We start from the raw sequence: 16,012 nt of genomic DNA on the forward strand, positions 1-16,012 counted from the left end.
AATAAAATTATAGCTAATCTAGAAATAAATTAATAAATAAAGGTTAAACTAATTTTTTTCACATTAATCATCTATATATTAAAAGAGAAGCATTGTAATTTAATGCTTTCACACTACATTTGACACGTGGCGGCCTCACATTACTCTGAAAATACGGAAGCTGACGTGTCGCCTTAATAGAGCTTCTATTTTGCTTACAATTAAACACAACCACGTTTTATCATTTAGCTCATGCCGATGGACATGATGAGAAGCTCGTTTTGCTCATATCAATTCATAGATCTGATTGCTGAAAATTGAACTAATTTATTAAGATTTTATAAATTCATTATTGTAAAGGAGACATCTCAATCTCGACAAAAGGTACAAGAAAGAGAAGAGAAAGTGAGTCTTAAAAAGGGCCGAAAAAATCAGCAACAGATATGAAGAGCTCAAAACAAGAGTGCTTTATCCAAAATAAAACAGAGGCCATTACCATTCAAGAGAGTCGCTACTTTGAAAGGCTTTGACGAGTTCAGTCTGGTGCAACGGCTGTAGATGCTTCTCCTTGGATTAATTGGTTCAAGCACGACTGACCAGCATGTGCTATATAAGACTGATACCGTTGGTCACGAGTAATGCCGAAATAGATCGCATTAACGCAACGGTTCCCTTCACTATGGAAAGCAATGCTCCAAGGTTTAAAGCTTTGAAGTTGTCTTTGAATGGAGGAGAGTAGAGCTTCAAACTGAGGAAAAGCTTATATCGGCAGAATCGCTTCACGTGAAATATGTCAAGGCGATTCAAAGACCCCTTTCTGTATATGGAGTGTTGCGAAGCACTTAACTGCCCAGAGAAAAAACTTAGAAGGTCGGCTAATTAGTAACTAGAGGCAGCTAATAAATAAAGTTCTCGAAAACTATGTGGGATGAGATTTCGTTGATGTTATAGCTTATGATCCTATGTGAAATATTTTGTCAGCTAAGAAATCAAGTTCTCGATACAGGGCACAACTTTTGTTTCAGTCATAGCTTAGGATCCTACGTGCAAGATTTTGTCAGTTAAGAAATCAAGTTTTCGACACAGAGCACAACTTTTGTTTCAGTCATAGCTTATTATCCTACGTGCAACATTATGTTGATGTTATACATTTTGGAGTTCATTATGTGAGGCTGATTATTTATGCATGCAAGATTTTGTATTTAAGAGACTGAAAAGGATCAATTGTCGTAAACAAAATTTATATTATCATGGTTAAGACTATTAAACCGAAATACAAAATTGGTGGTTGTAATACCAATGGGAACCGCTGCGTGAGTGTTTCACTACAAGAAAACACGCCGATTGCAAGGGAAATTTGCGAGCGAAAATTTTTCTTGCAAATTTGCGACAGGTTTGCAACGGAATTACAAGAAAAATTATTATCCTCGCAAATCTCTCGCAAATTTACGAGGAAAATTATTATCCTCGCAAATCTCTCGCAAATTTGCGAGGAAAATTTTTCCTCGCAAATTTGCGAGAGATTTGCGATGGAAGTTACAGCGTCCTCGCAAATCCGTCGCAAATTTGCAATGAAACATTTCTCTCGCAAATTTGCAAGGGATTTGTAAGAATTTTGTATGTCTATCTTGTTTCCTCACAGCTCCCTTGCAAATTTGCAATAGATTTGCAAAGAACTTGCATGGTATCTACATTTTATCATTTTTCTCCAAAAATCAAATAAAGTTAGTAAAAAATTATTAATTAAAATATTTTGTGTTTAACAAGTACATCGATGAATATTTTTGGAAATTTAATCAATATCAGTCAACTAAATATTTACAGGATAAATATTTTCTGACACTTAAAATTAATATTACAAAGTACTAAACATCAAAACTCTATAATTTATACAATAAATACACGTCAAATAAGTTTCCAAAAAAAAATTGAAACAAAATTTCACGTCAATTATTTTTTCAAACAACAAATACAAAATACATATTAGTCCACCAAAAATATACCAATACCCCAAACGAAACCCTAAAGTCATTGACTTATGAATTTGCAAGGAATTTGCGAGGGATCCCTCGCAATTCCATTGCAAATCTCAAATTTGCGATGAATTTGCAAGGGAATCCTCGCAATTCCCTTGCAAATTCATTTTTTCCCCAATTACTCAAAATTTATATAATATCTCAAACTATATTACAAGTAATTAAGACCAAACCCTTATAACTTATATAACTCATATACGTAAACTAAAATTTTGGAAAATGTTAAACATATTTGCACGTTAATTATTTGTTTTGAACTGAATCAATAAATACATATAGTTTACCGAAAACGTAACAAAACCCCAAACGAAGCCCTAAAATACAATATTTATGAATTTGCAATGGATCTGCAATGTGAGGGATCCATTGCATTTCCCTTGCAAAATCATTTTCCCAACTAAAATGAAAATTCCAAAACTAGTCACGACTAGACACATTTTTTTGTGTGACTATTAAATCCCTAAACCCTAAATTAAATTTTAACCCTAAACATATATAAAAATTGTAAAACTCTAATCTTTTGAAATTTAAATTTTAAATTTTAAATTTAAAGTCAAAATTAATATTTCCCAAATTTAATTTCAAATCTTGAAATCAAAAGTGCAAACACCATAATCCAAACTTCATCTCTAAATCTTAAACTCCAAATTGCACTCCAAATCTTATATCATAAACACTAAAGTATAAATTAAATAGAAAAATTTGCAAACTTATTATATAAAGTTAGTAGGATATAATTCTTACAAACATAAATTATAGTTTAACTTTATAACTTTAATCTACTTTTAATTAATAAACTAGTTATAAAGCCAAAATATAATCAAACGCATCCACTAAATTATCTACCATTAACTAAAATGTTTAAAAAATTTTAAAAGTAAAACTCTCATTGGTCAATGCATAGATGCAATCTATGACCATTGATTAAACTTGAATCAATGGTTCAGATGCTGTTTCGTTTCAATCTCCGCCTCTTCTCCTCATTGGTGGAATATCTAAATGCTTTTTTTTTAATCTTCTTCTCTCCTCCTTTCACGTCCCGGAGTCTCCTCCTTAACACTTCTTCTTGCTTAACTCTTCCTCATCTGCAATTCTTCATCTTTATTTCCTTAACATCTCATAATCTAGTCTACAATTTCTTCTTATCTCTCATCCTTCACGAGCCTTTAACCGTTCATCTTCTTTTCCACGCCTCCCTTCCTCATATGCGAATCCAGATCTCCTCCTTTGATGTACTGCCAAATTCGCGAACGCCTCCCAAATCTGAAGCTCTCTCTTCTTCACCGGATTCTCCCGCCTTTCCTCACTCACCGCCTCTGACCAGGTCCCTGAAATCTGCAGTTTTCGCCGTCGTTCGTGACTCTTGCCGGTGATGAAGAAGAAGCAAGGATAGAGACATGGGAAGGACATCGGCCGGCGTCTTTTTTTTTATTAGTTTTTTTTTTACTTTTTCTTTTTGAAAAAAAAATTAGGTTAAGTTGTAAACAGGTGTGAGGTGCCAACAAAAAAAGAAATAAAAAAAAAAGTTGTAAACCGGTTTAATATATAGGACTATGTATTTGTAAATTTATATTATTCATGATATATTCTCATATGTACACATATTCACATATATATACAATTAATATATTTTTGGTAAGAGTGAAATTATTTGTTAGTTATATAGATGCTATATATTTATTTTATTTTTCAATTTCATAATTTTTTTTTAAATATTTTTCGAGAAATTGCGAGGGAACTGTGTTTCTTAAATCTATTGCAAATTTGCGAGAAATCATTTTCCATTGCAAATTTGCGAGGAAACATTTTCCGTTGCAAATTTGCGATGAAACATTTTCCGTCGCAAATTTGCGAGGAACCTTTTTCCCTCGCTAATTTGCAAGATAATTGCGAGCGTTTTTAATTTGCGAGCATGGATTTGCGAGAAATATGTTTTCCTCGCAATTTCCTTGCAAATCGCAATTTGCAAGAGAATTGCGACGGTTTTTTCCCTTGCAACAGACATGTTTTCTTGTAGTGTTTGGACGATATTTTGCTATATTGAGTGATTGGCAAGGTTATTAACGATAGGGGATTTGCATATATTTCACATTTGCGGTTTATGGCATATATGTCGAAGTGTGATGAGCAAGGTACAAATATACGATATTTAATTTATATTTTTCGGAGATACGACTTGACTTGAATTAGGTTTATTAGATCTATGTAAGACTCACTTCTCCCATTCTTTTTAGTCATAACCTAAACGAGAAACCTGAGGAAACTTAACTCATTGTTCTATAATGGTTGCGATAACTGATGTGTCTGATTTGAAACCATCCAAGTCTATGTGGATGATTAGGGTGAAGATTATACGTTTGTGGAAGCAGTATTCTGTTGCTTGTGGCATAACGAAATATTTATCACAAGTGAGGATTCTAATTCAGACATAATATATAATATTTTTATTTTTAAATCTTCATTTCACCATTAACCAAATTAGAATGAAATGATTTGTCTTTATAATTTTTCGCTTGTTTTCTTTAACAATTATCTAGATTTGAGTTTATTACGAATTCGTTTAGAAATTATAATATGAAACGATTGGTTGACATTAAGATTGTCTAAAATTCATATAACATGAAACCAAACAAATACTAATAGTCTTTCGTTTATCACCAAAAAATCAAAGACCTCAACCATTTTAACCAAACAAAAAATAAATATTGATTTAGAATGTAGTTATATAATAGGATATTATAACCCGAAAACAACCCAAAACCGAACTGATATCCAAAGTAAACCTAACTAATGTTTTAATATTTTAAAAATAACAAAATTAATAATCTCATTTCGCGCAAAGCTCAGGATACTACCTAGTTGATATTACAAGGTACTCTCTTCACTATCTAACAATAGTAATGTTTTAATAGACTAAGAATCAGAAAATATTATGTCACATCAGGTGATCCCATCTGGCCAGATTCTTTTCTTCTAAATAATTTTTCTTGCCGAAGTAGTGTAGCCTAGTGATCAAATTTTAAATGTTTTTATGACAGGTTTGGAATTAGATTTCCAGAAAATGCAATTTTTTAAATATTAGAGGATGCAGAACATATCAAAAGTTTTAGAGTGTTATAGGTATAACCGTTTGTGATGTTCGTGTGCTATGAAGAAATCATGTTCATCAAAAATGTTGTACATGCAAAACCGTCCGTAGATCTGAATGCTACAGACGAAATTGTTGTCCGTCAAATTCTTCAATATCACATATTTACAAGTAGTTGATCATCATAAATTATAAAAATTAAAAAAATATAATGCTGTAATTGACTATTTGACCATTATTAAAAAGACATTTATCCTTCTTTACTTTTCAGTGGATTAAATTGTTATTCGTTATGGTAAAGATCATTTTCTGAAGTATACTATCCTATTATATAAAAGGGACTAAATTCAAGGCTTTTGGGACTATCCACCTCAGCCAAAATATTCTCATCCAAAAAGAATTAGAAATAAATGTCATTTAGAAGATAATTAACTAATAAGATAATTAACTAATATACGACTTTTGATATTTCTAGAAATGTCAAATTTGCAACTGCTAATTTATTAATAGAATCATATATCTATATTGAATTATGTTCTATTTTTAATTGTTAGACTTCAAGGGTAAATAAATTATTAATTTATAATATATATAGTTTATAACTTTATATTGTAGTTATAAATAAAGAAAAAATAAACGGGAAGGGTGAAGAAGCTCCTGTAAAATTATGTAATTAAAATGGTAAAATGGTGAGTATGATGAGGTGAATCTAAGAAAAATTGTTGTACAAATTATGGTGCTTTATTTGTCCATTATAATGATTTAAAATAAAATATATATTCACATAAATAAGTCAACATTTGTTTTTTTTTGTAAGATGTTAAGATTATCATTTTCTGAAAGGTTACACTGTTGTTTTTAAACAACTTATTACATCAAAGAAACAAAAACAACCAACAACAATTCAAAGTAAAAAAAACCTTAAGGAGGTCTTATACAAGAAAGATAAAAAAAAAGTAGAGAAGAAGAGAAAGAAGAACTTGTGTTTTCTAATGAAGAATAAATCTTTGCTTTTATTACTAAAAATCAAAAAGATAATTTTTAATATTATCTTTCATAAAATTTACTAGAAAGTAAAGTCAGTATAAGAATGAAATGGGCTATCAAATAATTTCAATTTTATCTTTTACCTTAAATAATAATCTATATATTAAAGTGTAAAAATTATTAAAATATAAATATGTATATTTTCCATGTCAATCTCCATTAAGTTACATATAAGTGATGATTGTAAAAATATCATTAGGTTAATGTATTCTGATTGTACTATACATCCAATCTAATTCTACTTTTGAATGTTTCTATGCATTTTGTTTTCTGTTTATGTATTTTTATCTCGCTTGCAACTTATATTCTTGATTATTTTATGAAATATATTTCTTAAATTTTTGAAAAGATTTACTTCTAAGTCTAATCATCTAATTGGATTTAGTACATCCCCTATATGCGATTTTCAGAATTACATCTATGATTTGTAAGTATATAAATATGTCATAAACAACACACACATAGACACAATAACTTACAATCAATCATCTGATATCAACATCTTTTTCTTTTGTCAATGAAATCATCGTATCATCCTCACATAATGGTACATACGATGTTAAATATATATATATATATATATATATATATATATATATATATATATATATAGTTTCTCTTTTACTTAATATTTTTATTTCCATCTGACCTTGTTTTTGGATGTTCTAGGAAATTATAGTACGTGTTGTGTTTGTGTTGACGTTAGTCAATTTTGGATTTTTAAATGGCCAAGTCTATGATGTCCTTAAATTTGGTGCTAAGGGAGATGGTACTACCGATGATTCAGAGGTATAATATTGCAAAACATTATCTCGATTTTTCCATTATAGTATATTCAATTTTTTTTCATAAAAAAAATTATAACACAACTCTTCATTTTGAGCTGTATGAAGAGAAGCTTTAAGCCTATAAAGTTTAGAATCATGTTTATTTTACAAAACAAAATGATGAAACTGAAATTATGATATAATTTTCTTGCAGTACAAACATTTTGGAATCTATAGTTTTATTTGTATATAACTTATCATATAATTAAAACGAATTTTTTATTAATAATATTAAATTTATATGTTATATTAGATAATTGATTATGAACTAATATAATAAAATTTTCAAAAATAAAAACATTCTTTAAAAAATAATAATTTATATATATATATATATATATTGTGTTGTTATCCAGAATAATATTTTAATTATAAAGTTAAAAATTAAGATATAAAACAATTTGTAATTAAAAGCCAAACAAAATAATTTCGAATCGCGATTCTATTCATTAAATGAATGCGCTAAAGGATTGGCCATGATTCCCCAGCATGATTGGCGCCATGTTTTTGTATAAAGGTTTTCTTGTATAAAAACTTTTTGTAGTCAAACCAAAAAAATATAATAACCAAGCCATATATTTACTATTTATTTTCTATTGTTACTTGTTCCTACAAGTAGATCATAATTATTTTACAAATATTTAGTTATTTATCCACTAATTCGTATAAATTTGTTTTTCTTTTTTTCTGGAAAAAAGGCGTTTGTAGAAGCATGGAAAGCTATGTGCAGTAGTGGTGGGAGTAATAAAACCCTCCTTGTTCCTTCAGATAATACCTTTTTACTACAACCTCTAGTGTTTCAAGGTCCTTGTAACTCTCCATCTGTACAAGTTCAGGTAACACTGAAAGACTTATAATTTTTAGATACATTTGAAAACTTATTTATTGAAAAAATTATGAGTTCATTTGGAATGTATTTGTGATCAACTTTACAGTTGGAAGGAAAGATTGTCGCCCCTCTTAACAAAGCAGTATGGTCAGACTTTAAGTCATACGAGTGGGTCAGTTTTAATAAAATCATCGGTCTAACGGTCCTTGGTTCAGGAACAATCAATGGACGTGGTTCATCTTTCTGGGAGGTGAAATATTTTTTATATATTAAAAGAAACGAAATTTGTTTAGCTGTATTTATAATCAGAAAATGTGGGTCTAATGTTTTTTTTTCTCATATTCATTCAATCTAGGCCAATATGCCAGCTTCTAAACGCCCTACTGTGAGTACATATAGTTGTTCTCTATTATATTGACTTCAAATTCTGCTACTAAGAGCTCATAGCGAAAGGTTCTCTTTTTATTGTAGCAATTGCATTTTCAAGGATGCAATAATCTTGAAATAAATGGAATAACCTCATTCGATAGCCCGAGAAACCATATCTCACTCACCGACTGCAGACAAGTGAAAATCACGCAAATAAAACTTATTGCGCCTGGTGATAGTCCTAACACCGATGGAATTGATATTTCAACATCAACTGATGTAGAAATATATGACACCATCGTTGGAACTGGTACGTAGTTAGATATCTCTCCTTTTGGAATCACTAAATTTCCAATTTCAAATGGTATAATAGGGTTATTCGTATTTCAATATGTTAAAACATTGCAGGAGATGATTGTGTAGCTTTAAACAGTGGAAGTATAAATATCAGCATCGCAAGGATGCGATGTGGTCCTGGACATGGAATAAGGTATATCTTTGATTAGTTTTTTTTCCAACTTGTATGTGATTTTGTTAATGCCATCAAATATATATTAACTTTAAGATTTAATAACAATTTTTTTTTTCTTTACGTTAATGATTATATATAGTGTGGGAAGTTTAGGAAAAGATGGAGAAGAATCTATAGTTGAGAACGTCCAAGTGACCAACTGCACTTTCAATGACACGAACAATGGAGCGAGAATTAAGACATGGCCGGTAATAAATCTTTAACTATATTTTCTTATATAAGAATTAAATGAAGTGTTATTATAATGATAAGATTTGTTTTACTTATTTGTATTTAATTTTAATGTTTAGAATGGAAAAGGATACGCAAGGAATATTGTTTTCATGGATATTATGCTCACTGAAACCAAAAATCCAATTATAATCGATCAACAGTATATAGACAAGGGACGTATCGACGTAGAGGTAAATTATTTTCTTTCTTTCAGTAAAGTATAAAACTTCTAAGCAGACTTTAGGTTATTTTTATTTATTATTTTTATTTTTTGTATATCTTTTACTTAATAGGAATCATCAGCTGTGGCGATTAGCAACGTGACATTCACGGATTTTCATGGAACGTCCCGACAAGATGAGATTATAAAGATAGATTGCAGCGAAGTCACATGTTGCAAAGATATCGTTCTAGATAGAATTAATATTACTACGGTCGACGGAAATAAGCCAATAGTTGAATGCAGTAACGCGTATGGAAATTCAACCAATGCTTATGATGGTTGCTTGAAGACTCAGTAATATATCTTTTTATATCAAATTAGTTTTATTTATAAATTGGGAATAATATATCAGATGAATGTAATAGTATATTATCATTTATCAACTATTATGTATTCATGATTGAATAAAATGTTTTATGTGTTAGATCATGTTGGTTTATTCATGATGATGGTTGATGCGATCAAAACATGTCTGATTTTTGGTGTGTAGAAAATTATAAAACCATATGAATAAAAAGGAAACTTAAATCGAAAGACATATGGAAATAACTCGCAAACATGACCGCGAGTAATTTTTTTAGAATGAAACATACATTCGTTCTCTGGAGGTTTACTTCCATACGATTGTATAGGTGACTAATGATGGGATTAAAATGGTTTTGGTCAACAAAAATTAGTTTTTTTTTTTAAATTTAATTTTTTTAAACAAATTCATAAAATATTTTCTTAATTTTAAATAAAATAAGTAATAATTATGACAGTGAAGAAAAAAAATTATAATTAATAATATATTCAAAATTAAAATTAAAAGTCATTATATTTATTTACATATTTATATCAAGATTATCTTTCATAAACACTTTTTATTCTTAAATGTTAACATATAGTGGGAAATTATATGCAAAATCAAATGATGACTTTTGCCTTTTGTTGGTATAATAATTTAATTTTTCATTTACAAAATAAAACAGACATATCCAAAATAAAATAAATATGGTATCATGGACTTATGATTCCCACCCCGGACTATCAATACACCAAGATAGATTATCTGATAATATCATGACTAGCTGAAGACCCGCGCCTTGCACAAGATGAAAACGCGGAATGAATATTATATATACAATTTACTTTTACATATTATTATTTATTTTGTGTTCATTACATATTATGAAATAATAATATATTGAATAATTGAGAAGCGAGTAACAATTATGTATATAATAAAATTGGCGTAATCACATAGATCAAAATAAGCTCTCTTGTTTATTTTGAATGTTTTTATTGGTAAATAAATAAAAATAATCATTTTATTTATTTTATATGTGATATTGACACAGATATATATATATATAGTATATATTAATCTGGATATTTATTAAGTAAGGCTTCCTACTCATATAATTTTATTAATATTTGTATATTATTTGTACCAAAAAAATTAAACCATCAATCACAAAATTTTCAGTTTGAGATTTTTAATAATTTTAGTAATTTTATAATTGTTTTTGAAAATTCAATGCAAATTTTAAAATTAAAATATTAAGGTCTCAATACTTTTGCAATGAAAATATTGAAATTAACATATTTATGTATTTTTATGGTATATAGTTTAATTTTAATAATATATAAATATATTTATATATATATATATATATATATTTAATCTGAATATCTATTAAATGAAACTTCTTATATATATGATTTTATGAACATTTGTATCTTGTTATAACAAAAATATTTAAACCATTGATCACGATTTTTTTAATGTGAGACTCTTAACAATATTAGTAATTTATAGTCACTTTAAAATTTATAAAATATAACATATTATATGATTAATGTAATTGTTTAGTTTTTATTTATTTATGTTAGTCATATTAGGTAATTCCGTAGCTTTTATTTAAGGAAATAAAGAAAAATATTTTTTTTGTACACTACTAATCAATTTTATATTTAGTTTAATAAAAAATACAATATATATTTAGATGGACCAACTAATTTTTATAAGGATTCTAAGAATAATCCTTGTGATGACACATAACTACAAAAGAATGATTGGTGTAGTGCTCCTCAATTTATATATTAGGGATTGGTCACTCGAACCTATGACTGCGGGTTGTAGGATGAACGTGTTTAAAACTTTCAGCATTGCTCTGGTTTCAAATTTATATATATGTCTTAAATATTATGTATTACAAGATGAGGAAAGACAGAGACGGATGTAAAGTTTATTCAAGGAAACTGTGGAATTATGGTTTCCACTTTGGATCATTACTTCAGAGAAATGTTTTTTTTTATTGTAGCAATTGCATTTTCAAGGATGCAATAATCTTGAAATAAATGGAATAACCTCATTCGATAGCCCCGAGAAACCGTATCTCAATCCACGACTGCAGACAAGTGAAATAAAAGTTATTGCGCCTCGTGATAGTCCTAACACCGATGGAATTGATATTTCAACATCAACTGATGTAGAAATATATGACATTATCGTTGGAACTGGTACGGAGTTAGATATCTCTCCTTTTAGAATCACTAAATTTCCAGTTTCAAATGGTATAATATGTTTATTCGTATTGCATGTTGAAACATTGCAGGAGATGATTGTGTAGCTTTAAACTGTGGAAGTATAAATATCAACATCACAAGGATGCAATGTGGTCCTGGACATGGAATAAGGTATATCTTTGATTAGTTTTTCTTTCCAACTTTTATGTGATTTTGTTAATGCCATAAATAGATATTAACTGCACCTTCAATGAGACGAACAATATAGCGAGAATTAAGATATGGCCGGTAATAAATCTTTAATTATATTTGTCTTTTTTTTTGTGTGCAACAGATGGTTTATTTTAATTATATTTATCCATATAAGAATTAAATGAAGTGTTATAATAATGATAGAATTTGTTTTAGTTAGGGGATGATTGTAAGGAGCTGTAGCTTTATATTTTTGCTTTAGAAATAAAACTGTAGATTTTTTTTACTGTGGTTGTAGATAATTTTGCTGTAGAATATTAGCTGTAGGTTTAAAAAAAATTAATAACTTACATATAAATTTTCTAAAGCAAAAAAATAAGTGCTCTAGATTTATGGCTTTCCACAGCTAAAAATAAATTAAAAAGAAAGAAAAATCTATAGCTTTAAAAAATCTTTACAAAGCATGATTGACAAAAATTTGAGGTGTAGAAATAATTTAGGCTGTAGAGAGATTTTACGACACTTCTAAATCACTTGCCAATCAACCCTTTAATTTTAATGTTTAGAATGGAAAATGATATGCAAGGAATATAGTTTTCAACGATATCACGCTCACTGAAACCAAAAATCCAATTATAATCGATCAACACTATAACAAGGGACATATCAACGTAGAGGTAAATTATTTTCTCTCTGTAAATGTAAGACTTCTAAGTAGAATTAGGCTTTTTTATTATTTTTTTATTTTTTGTGTATCTTTTACTTAATAGGAATCATTAGCAGTGGTGATTAGCAACGTGAGATTCACGGATATTCATGGAACCTCACGACAAGATGAGATTTAAAACCGGACCAGATACCGATTCGGTATAACTACTGGTTCAGTGGTCGGATCGGTTCAACCGGTCAAACCGGGTTTTCTATTTAAAAATAAATAAATATATACAATCATATATTTACACTATATGTATATGGACCTACAATGTAGTTATATATATACCACGTTCTATGTTCTCTTTTATTAATTAGATGATAAATAATAACTATAAGTTTAGTTATATATACAGTTAACAAGTGAATAATATATCAATTGAAATTGATAAAAAAACAAATGATCGACCATTTAAATTATGAATTTATTTATTTTTACAATTAAAAGTTTTTACAATTAAAAGTCTTAAATTTTATGAATATGCATGTCAAAATGAAAATAGAATATGAGGGTCAAAATGAATTTTTAAAAAATATTTTTTTCTTTTAAAGTAGATTAAAAAGAAAATTAATTAAAGAGTGAAAGTTAATCATTGGTAATAAAATATTAAATTTTAATAACAATTGAAAAACATTAATTATATGTTGATTTCTTTAGAATCGGGTTTTGAAGTTGAACCGGGTCACTGGTTTTACCGGTTTTAGCCGGTTTCACCAGTTTTTCTCAAATCCGGGTTTTAAATCAAACCGGACTCGGCTTCTTCAACGAGTCACAGTCAAACCGTATTGACCGGCCGATCTGGCACAGTTTTCAAAACACTGGTAAAATGTAAAACTTCTAAGTAGAATTTAGGTTTTTTATTATTTTTTTCATTTTTGTGTATATTTTACTTAATATGAATCATTAGTAGTGGTAATTAGCAACGTGACATTCACATATATTCATGGAACGTCACGACAAGATGAGATTATAAAGATAGATTGCAGCGAAGTCACATTTTGCAAAGATCTAGTTCTAGATTGAATTGATATTTACTACGGTCGATGGAAATAAGCCAGTAATTGAATGCAGTAACGCGTATGGAAAATCGACCAATGCTTATGATGGTTGCTTGAAGACACAGTAATATATCTTTATATATCAAATTAATTTAATTTATAAATTCAGAATAATATATCAGATGAATGTAATAGTATATTATCATTTATCAACTATTATAAATTCATGATTAAATAAAATTGTTTTATGTGTTAGATCATGTTGGTTTATTCATGATGATGGTTGATGCCATCAAAAGATGTCTGATTTTTGGTGTGTAAAATATTATATCTTTTCTGGTCATCTTAGTTTTGCAATTGACTATTTTGTGTGTTTTCGTAGGAAGTCTTCTAACTATTCTTTATAACCAAAAAATAGAAGTATTCTCTAATAAGCATATTAGTTTTGCAATTGACCAAAGTTTTAGATTTTTGACTTTTCAAAGAAACATGCCGTATAAATATTTTCAGGGAAGAATTCTATAGAAGTTTTAGTACCGTCACATGAAGTCTTCGAAGTGTCGCAAGAAGTCTGCGTAGATTAGTATTGCAATTGACAATAAAGAATTAAACATCCCTATATATTAATCTTGGAGCATTACAACATGTTTTCGTAGCCTTGTGTCAACACTAGGATGATTCTTAGAATCCTTAGAAAAATAAGTTGGTCTATATAAATATATATTATTTTTTTATTAAACTAACTATGAAATTGATCAGTAGCGTACAAAATAATATTCTCAATTCTTTCTTTAAATAAAAGCTACGGAATTACCTAGTTTGATTAACCTATATATGACAATTAATGATTATGAATAATACATATTTGATAACAATTTTTGTATCCTCTCTCTTTTTTACTTAATTTTATATTATTAAAATAAATTTAAATCACATTAAGCATATAGTAAAAAAATTAGATTTTTTCTAATAATTTATATTTTGAGTTTTTAAAATGACTATAAATTGTAAAAGTCCCACATTGAAAACTTTGTGATCAATGGTTTTTTTCAAGCAAGTGACAAATGATCGTAAATCATATGAATATGAAGTCTCACTAATAGATATATATATATATATATATTAATATCATTTAAATTAAATTATATACTATATAAAAATATATAATATGTTAATTTTCAAGTTTGCATTAAAAATATCGGGATATTAATAGTTTAATTTTGAAATTTGTATTGAAAAATCTCACATTAAAAGTTTTGTGATTAACGGTTTATATTTTTGTTACAGAAAACATACAAATGTTAATAAAATCATATGAGTAGGAAGTGTCAATAATAAATATTTATATTAAAATATACTCTATATATATCAATGACAATATCAATAAAGTTTAATTATATACCATATAAAGTAAATATAATGATTGTTTTGATTTATTTACCAAAAACATGATTGTAAATAAACAAAAGGTATGGGTTATGATTTATGTGCTTACTATAATGTATATACTTTTATTTATAAAACATATTTTTTAAATAGGTGGTTTCTAATATATTATTTGATCTTGCCAATGCTAGAAATGCACTTCTTCAAATCGAAGTGTTTTTTAATATTGAAAGCACTATATACATATTATTTCATTCAGATTAAATAATTTAGTCCTGATTTTTATTCCTAAAAAGCTTTTAATGAAATATCATGACAAGATTTCAATCACCTCTTTTTGAGTTTGTTCGAAGAATGAAAGATTTGATCATTTGTCTAATATTTGTTTCTCCCTAATATCATATCTTGATATTATAATTGTAAGAATAAGAGATTTGAACTATTTATTATAATTTTTTTGGTTCATCATTTAATAAATCAAACAGTTCTTAGTTTATACATAGCTTACATATACTAAAATTGTAGAGTATTATATATACATTTTTATCGGTATACTCTTAAGTAACTAAACCTCAAAAGCATAAGTTAATAAAATAAGTAATTTATTTTGTTGTTTTGGAATTAGATGATTTTTAGACTGAACTGGTGAATATATACTAAACAGACATTTATATTTATAGTATGCACTTACATTCTATAACAGTTTGATATATTAGATTTGAACATTAACCTGTGAATAGAGATTGGCGGTGATTTTCTTGAAAATTTTGATTCATCGATATGTATATGGAGTGGAACTAATTTTTACAGATGTCCATCTTTTTAAATTGACACTTATGTAATTCACCGAATTAATAGAAGAAGTTAAAAAAAAAAAGAAACAAAACTCATATCAGTGAAACAGAAACAAGAAAGAAAGCACAAGTGTATAGAGGTAAAAAATAAAATAACTTATGGAGAGTCAATAGTAAACAAATCGAGAGCAGAAAATCTTATCTACTTTCGTCATTTTACAATCGATGTTGCATATCTGGTTTTGATGATCTGATCAGCCGCAAAACTTAATTTTT

The 16,012-nt window shown here is 27.9% G+C and overlaps 1 protein-coding gene across 1 annotated transcript; it reads left to right on the forward strand.

The window, feature by feature from the left end:
- Positions 1–6,667: 6,667 nt before the first annotated feature.
- Positions 6,668–9,441, forward strand: LOC106419118 (probable polygalacturonase At3g15720). Its single transcript, XM_013859879.3, has 10 exons — positions 6,668–6,697; positions 6,820–6,939; positions 7,676–7,813; positions 7,913–8,056; positions 8,162–8,191; positions 8,278–8,485; positions 8,584–8,665; positions 8,787–8,895; positions 8,998–9,111; positions 9,214–9,441. The coding sequence occupies exons 1-10, from the start codon at positions 6,668–6,670 to the stop codon at positions 9,439–9,441; spliced, it is 1,203 nt and encodes a 400-aa protein (XP_013715333.2).
- Positions 9,442–16,012: the final 6,571 nt, after the last annotated feature.

Source organism: Brassica napus, chromosome C7, assembly GCF_020379485.1.
Source record: "Brassica napus cultivar Da-Ae chromosome C7, Da-Ae, whole genome shotgun sequence".
Lineage (NCBI taxonomy): Eukaryota > Viridiplantae > Streptophyta > Magnoliopsida > Brassicales > Brassicaceae > Brassica > Brassica napus.